Consider the following 6,000-nt stretch of genomic DNA (forward strand, 5'->3'; position numbering starts at 1 on the left):
ACCAGCAAGAGAGGTGAGGTCTCACTCAATGGAACATTTCTGGCTCGCTGTAGGTATTCTGAATTTTGTGTTGAGTCCAATGCAGTAAACACTGTCTTTACACATAAACTATTAGTAACCCTCTTCTCTACATGGGGGAATTCAGGTCACATCTGAATTTCAACCTTGGCTTTTACATTTATTATATATGCCAGATATATAAGTATCAGGAAAGACCATACCTATCGTGTAGACCAGTGTTTCTCAAACTTTGCTGCATATTGGGGTCACCCGGGGAGCTCTGAAAAATTCATGACCTAACCCCACCCCAGACCATGGATTCCAGACATTTGTGGTTCTTAATGCTCCCCAGGATGTCCATCACCACACTCAGGGCAACGCTAACGTGCAGAATTTGAGAACCACCGTGATGGACTGTGACAACAAACCAGACCTCCCGGTGCTCAGACCCTGCATTTGGCTACGACTTGCTGACTAATAGCTGCATGGAGAAAAACCCCGGAGGAGGACAAGCCTTCCAGGACTTGCCGGCCCTCGGGCTAGCCAGTGCAGCCATACCAGTGAAATAAACCACGTCACAAGAACCATCCAACAGAGCTGTTCACCCACAGAACTGAGATCACGAATGTTTTAAGCCGCTGTTTTGCAGGAGCTCAATGTGCGGACACTTAGAAGATTCATCTTACCACCTCATGGACAAAGGTTTTCACAGCACACGACGGATCCAGGCTAATGGGCAGGGCCCGAGACCGACTCTTCTCCAGGCATTGCGAGTCACTGATGAAAGGAGCCAGTCAGTGCTAATGGGACTCCAGGCTGCGCACCCTTAGTTCAAATGCTCTAAAATACAAAACTCTGTGAGCTCTGACATCAAGTGGAAAATTCCACATCATGAAACTGTTTCATGCACAAATTTGTTAGAAATAGGGCCGGGGTTGCAGCTCAGTGGCAGAGCGCTTGCTTCACACTCGTGAGGCACTGTTGGATCGTCAGCACCACATAAAAAATGAAATATGTTGTGTCCATGTAAAACTAAAAAAAATGTTTAAAAAATTGTTAGAAATATTTTAAATTACCCTTAGGCTACACATATAGGGTGTATATGAAACAATGAATTGTGTTAGATACTTCATTATGTTTATGCAAATATCCCCAAATCCCAAAAATTCTGGTCCCAGGCATTTGGAATAAGGGACACCCAACCTGCGTGTCCTCTTTCTTAGATACAAACCACAGGTAGAAACCAATGTGTGTTCTACTTTTTTCCATTGAGAGACAGTTTGCACCACACACATCCTTCAGGTGTGGCGCTTCTGTGGTAACCGATCTGTAATTGAGACCCTCAGACTTCCGTTTTAATAGCGGTTCTGCTTTATTCTGTGTTTACATGCTGCCATTTGATCCTCCTGTGGTGCACGCAGACCCTCCGAGCCTCGAGCTCTTCAGCCTTCGGACCTGGGCCCTGCTGCTCCTCTGCACCTCTCTCTCTGGGCTGGGCTCTGCCCTGGTAGGTCCCCCATGAGGGTCCAAGGTCAGGAACCAGAGGCTCCATGTGACGTGCCGCCTCTGAATACACACGTGGAGCTCCGGGATGAGGGCTGTGTGCGAGACTGTGCCCGGATTCCATGAGAGAGCGCTGCGGCCAATCAGCAACGTCTGCCAAGGCAACACCGTCAGATGCGTCCAGAAAGCATTCACTGGGGGGAGAGACTGAAAATAGGCCACCGGCTTAAAAGGGGACAAGGCACACATTCATGTCCATCCCTGCCCTGGGTGGCTGCTCTGCTACCGGGCTGCATGGCATCAGGTGGCCGGGGAGGCATCCTGAAGGCCACAAGGCTGCACAGGGCTCCTTAGTGCCTGGGTGGGAGAATGTAAGTCCCAAGTCAGAGCAGCCCGGGTGGGTCTGCAGGGTCTGCGTGGTGTGGGCCAGGCCAGGTCAGCTTCTCGTCCTCTGCAGTCCAGCTCATCCAGGCAAAGACAGCTGGCTGGCCTCAGAGTGTCAGATGCCACTCTCAAAACTTTAACACGACACTCATACGGTGAGTCTGAGGTTAGCATTTGGATAAATCCAGAACTTTCCAATTCAAACTAAAATGGGTTTCCTACCAAAAAGACCAAAATTAAATAAGAGGGCAGTCTTACTTTAATCAAGTTCCAGATTGAGGGGACACGGTTTTAAAAGCACTGTGTCAGCAGAAGAGGCATGGGTATAAAAGAATGTTTCCAGAAAACACAAAAGCAACCAAACAATCCTGACTTTGTCTTCTGCTGTCCCTCGATGCTCCTCCACAGCCAAGGCCGGGATGCTACTTGGTCCAGCTGACTTTGGGGATATCATAATGCTCTGTGAGGGTGTCCAGGTGCCTGTTGAAGTCCTAGGAAGCGAAGGAGAAGGTCTGCATCAGCACACGCCCAGCCAGGGCACTAGGGACACGTGGCACTGCCCAGACCCACCTCTCCCATGTCCTGTCTCTGCCCAGCAAGCCCCTCCTCACACCCACCCTACAGGCCTTACAACCCCTGAACACTGGGCTCTCCCTGAAGGAGCCATGGGAGGTGCCATTCCTGTTGAGCAAACCTCTCCCCCACCAGCACTCCAATGCCTCCCGCAGCCTCTGGGCCAAGCTGGGACCCTAAACGGTTCAGTCTCCCCACACCAGGCACCTGACTCACCTCCACTCTCTGCTTGTGGGTTTTGGATGCTTTTTTCAGGATCCTCTCCATTTGCTGGAAGAGAAGAGACAGGGAGGTGACTCTGAATGCCCAACACGGCCCAGGCAGGAGGAGGATGGGACCCCAGCCAGCCTGGTCTCCCTTCTAGAACTGCTAGAGACCTCAGGATGCACACCCTGTCCCTCCCCTCAATCCACTCAGCCTGGTCCAACAGAGAACCTGGCTCGGTCACCTTTGGTCTTAGCTTCCTGAGTGGGAGGAAATGAACCAGCACCAACTGAGCATGAGCAGACTCTGCTGAAAGCTGGACGCGTGCTTTCTGCACCCTTGGGCAGTGGACAGCACTGCAGCTTGCAGAAGAGCAAGTCCCACATGGGGTTACAGGAAGGAGGGGAGAGAGGAGGGTAAAGGGCCCATCCTGAGTTCCAGCCGGAGTGCTGAGGGCTACAGGATCTGGGTCACAGGCACATACAACATGTCCTCACTCAGCTGTGGAAGCTACAGGGGCGCCAGGTGATGTGCCAATGCTGGACATATATACTCGGGGCCCAGGACTGAGGGTTGTGAGGACCGTGCCAGCATTCATTATAAAGAATGCTAAAATCAATGAGCAAAGTCTGCCATGGCGATGCCCATCAGATGTGTCTGGAAAAGCAGTTCTAAGAGGAAGGTCGGCATGTTTCTTGATGACAAACATCCGCCTTCCTTCTCCATCCCTCCATACTGAGGGCTCTCAGTAGTCACTCGAGGGTTGCACTAGCCTCCCTTCCTAACTCCAGCCACAAAATCTCAGCCCTGCTTTTAACTACAACTACAGGTTACAGATTGGGGACAGACCTGCACTCACCAAAACCCTACAAGGAAGACTTTAGCCCTATTTAAGTGGATGGACACTTGACTAACCCAGAGCTACGCCACTAACAAACGGCAGACAGAGTCAGGGCACCAAGGTCTTGCCTGAGCTGTGTGTAGTTTTTCTCTAATTTTTTAAGTTATAGATGGACACAATGCCTTGATTTTGTTTATATATTTTTATGCGGTGCTGAGGGTCAAATTCAGTGCCACACAAGTGCCAGGCAAGCGCTCTACCACTGAGCCACAACCCCAGCCCGCCACGTGTTTTTTGTATGGACCAAATTCTATCCAAGGGTAATCAGTTAACTCTCACCAGTGTCACTGTTTAAGTTCACACAGACCATGGATAGGACATCCCAGCCTCAGCACTAATTTGTTTCTCTTTTTGATAGCACTGACGATTGAACCTGGGGCCTCATGCATGCCAGGCAAGCACTCTACCACTGAGCCACATCCTCAGCCCTTTCCTATATTTTATTTTGGACAGGGCGTCTCAAAGTTGCCCAGGCTAGTCTTGAACTTGTGATCCTTCTGCTCAGCCTCCCGATTACACGCAGCACCCCTGAACCTGGCTCATCCTCAGAACCATTGGCATTTGAGGACAAATCATTTCACAGTGGGCAGGGCACCGTTCTGTGATTGTAGGAAGTGCGATGGCCTCGCTGGTCCCCACCCACTAGATGTCCCCAGCACTCCCTCGGCAGACCCGTGCTGGGGGAGAGAACCTCTAGGAGCACTAACCCACACCGTTATTCCCTCTCCGGCATGATCCGCTAAGCCTGTCTGACCCTCCTTTCCCTCGCCGCCCAGATCCATTCAGCGTTTAATACCAACAGAAACGACACACAGGGCCTTGTAATACTGCAAATCCGATTCTGCCCAACAAGGGCGTCATAGAAACGGGCCGTGGGGGCTCGGAGCTGAGCACAGCCAACCACCAACAGCTGACACCCAGTGAGCGCCCAGGGCCAGACCTAGTGCCAACGTCCCCGACCCCTCAGGACCAAGTGCTGTCCTGACACCTACTGATGAGGCTCGGGCAGAAGCGCAAGGCAAGCGAGTCACAGCGTGGGAAAGCCCGGCCCACGCCCTGCCCGGGGCGAGGGGAACCGCCTCCCCGGCCCTGAGTCCCCTTCGACCCTCGCCCCGTGCAGCTTCCAGCCCCCGATCCGCCCGAGCACCCGTCCCGGGGGCCGCAGGCCCAGCGCGGCGCCTCACCCGCTTCTCCTGCATCTTCTCGAAGGCCGCCTGGGCCGGCGTCCGCTTGTCCAGGCAGCGCCGCTTCTCCTCTTCGTTCTTCTTGCTTGTTCCCATGGCTTCCAGAAGTTTCGCCTTGTCCTTGTCCTTCTTTTTCTTCTTCCTGGGAGGGGAGACGGGAGGGAGACAGGACGGATCAGAGGGCCGGCGCCCGGGGCCCTGGGAATACTCTAGCGGAACAGAGGAACGGGTGCCACGGGCCTCACCGCTTGTTCACGCCGAGCTCTGCGACGCCTTTCAGCTTCAGGGGCCCTTTCTGGACCTGTTCGTAGGCCTCCATGGCTCCCGCCGGCAGTTCGGTGGGTAGACTGCCACACTTCCTGTTTGTAAATGTTATTTCCGTCCCAACGCCCGCCTCACTTCTTCTTGATTGGCTGACGTGGTAGGCGCGCTGGCGTCCTTGGCGTGCAGACTGAGCCACATTTCCGGTCGCGGGCAAGGCGGACAGTCAGGCGCGTGCCCGAGCCTCTCAGCTGCCACACTTCCGGTTTTGACGCCTACTTCCGCTTTCTCAGGCTGTAGCCCAGGTGTTCAAAACCCAACGCTTTGTTGTTTGGCTTTGTTGTTTGCTTGTCGTTTGGATGCGTTTTCGCTCCCTGCCGTGTGTGGAGCGTTTGAAAGACCCTGGACCTGATTTTGTAACCTATTCAGTACTCATTCATTTCCAAGCGTTTGATAAATAAAATAATAAACGAATTTTGAGTCATCAATATGTACGTTTAAAAATGCTTTCAGAATCCTTCATTTATTCTTCAAGTGACAAAAAATGCACATATTTATCGTGCACAACGCGATGTTTGGAAATTCACATACATTTGGAATGGCTCAATCGAGTTCCACTAATGTGCAATCTCATTATTTTGGGGGGAGAACACTTAAAATCTACTGTGAGAAAATTCCAAGAACTAATTATATTGCTGTTAACAATATTCAATATGTTATATGATAGAGCTCTTGAACTTATTCCTCCTAACTGAAATTTTTAATCTTTTGACCAACTTCTCCACAACCTCTCCCTCCTCCCGTGGTAACCACCGGTTCTACTTTCTACTTCTATAAGTTTATCTTTTCTTATTCTGAGATAAATGGGTGCACAAACTGATTAAGAAACAGTTATTTGGGCTGCTCAGAGTTGCAGCTCAGGAGACACAAATTTCAGACAGGCCGAAATGTGCTCTGGGGTCGCACAAGCAAGGTTTAAAGGCAAAAACC

General features: G+C 51.6%; 1 protein-coding gene across 2 annotated transcripts; it reads right to left on the reverse strand.

The window, feature by feature from the left end:
• Positions 1-1,348: 1,348 nt before the first annotated feature.
• Positions 1,349-5,165, reverse strand: Fam32a (family with sequence similarity 32 member A). Of its 2 annotated transcripts, XM_034635496.2 has the most exons (5): positions 4,995-5,130; positions 4,750-4,891; positions 2,677-2,730; positions 2,261-2,378; positions 1,349-1,710 (listed from the first exon to the last, which is right to left on the reverse strand). In XM_034635496.2, exons 1-4 carry the CDS (start codon positions 5,066-5,068, stop codon positions 2,310-2,312), a joined length of 339 nt encoding a protein of 112 aa, XP_034491387.1. In that variant the 5' UTR covers positions 5,069-5,130; the 3' UTR covers positions 1,349-1,710; positions 2,261-2,309. The 2 variants fall into 2 exon arrangements, with proteins under 2 accessions (XP_034491387.1, XP_034491386.1); XM_034635495.2 differs by lacking the exon at positions 1,349-1,710 and having other exon boundaries at positions 2,129-2,378; positions 4,995-5,165.
• Between the last annotated feature and the right edge of the window lie 835 nt (positions 5,166-6,000).

Source organism: Marmota flaviventris, chromosome 1 (genome assembly GCF_047511675.1).
Source record: "Marmota flaviventris isolate mMarFla1 chromosome 1, mMarFla1.hap1, whole genome shotgun sequence".
Lineage (NCBI taxonomy): Eukaryota > Metazoa > Chordata > Mammalia > Rodentia > Sciuridae > Marmota > Marmota flaviventris.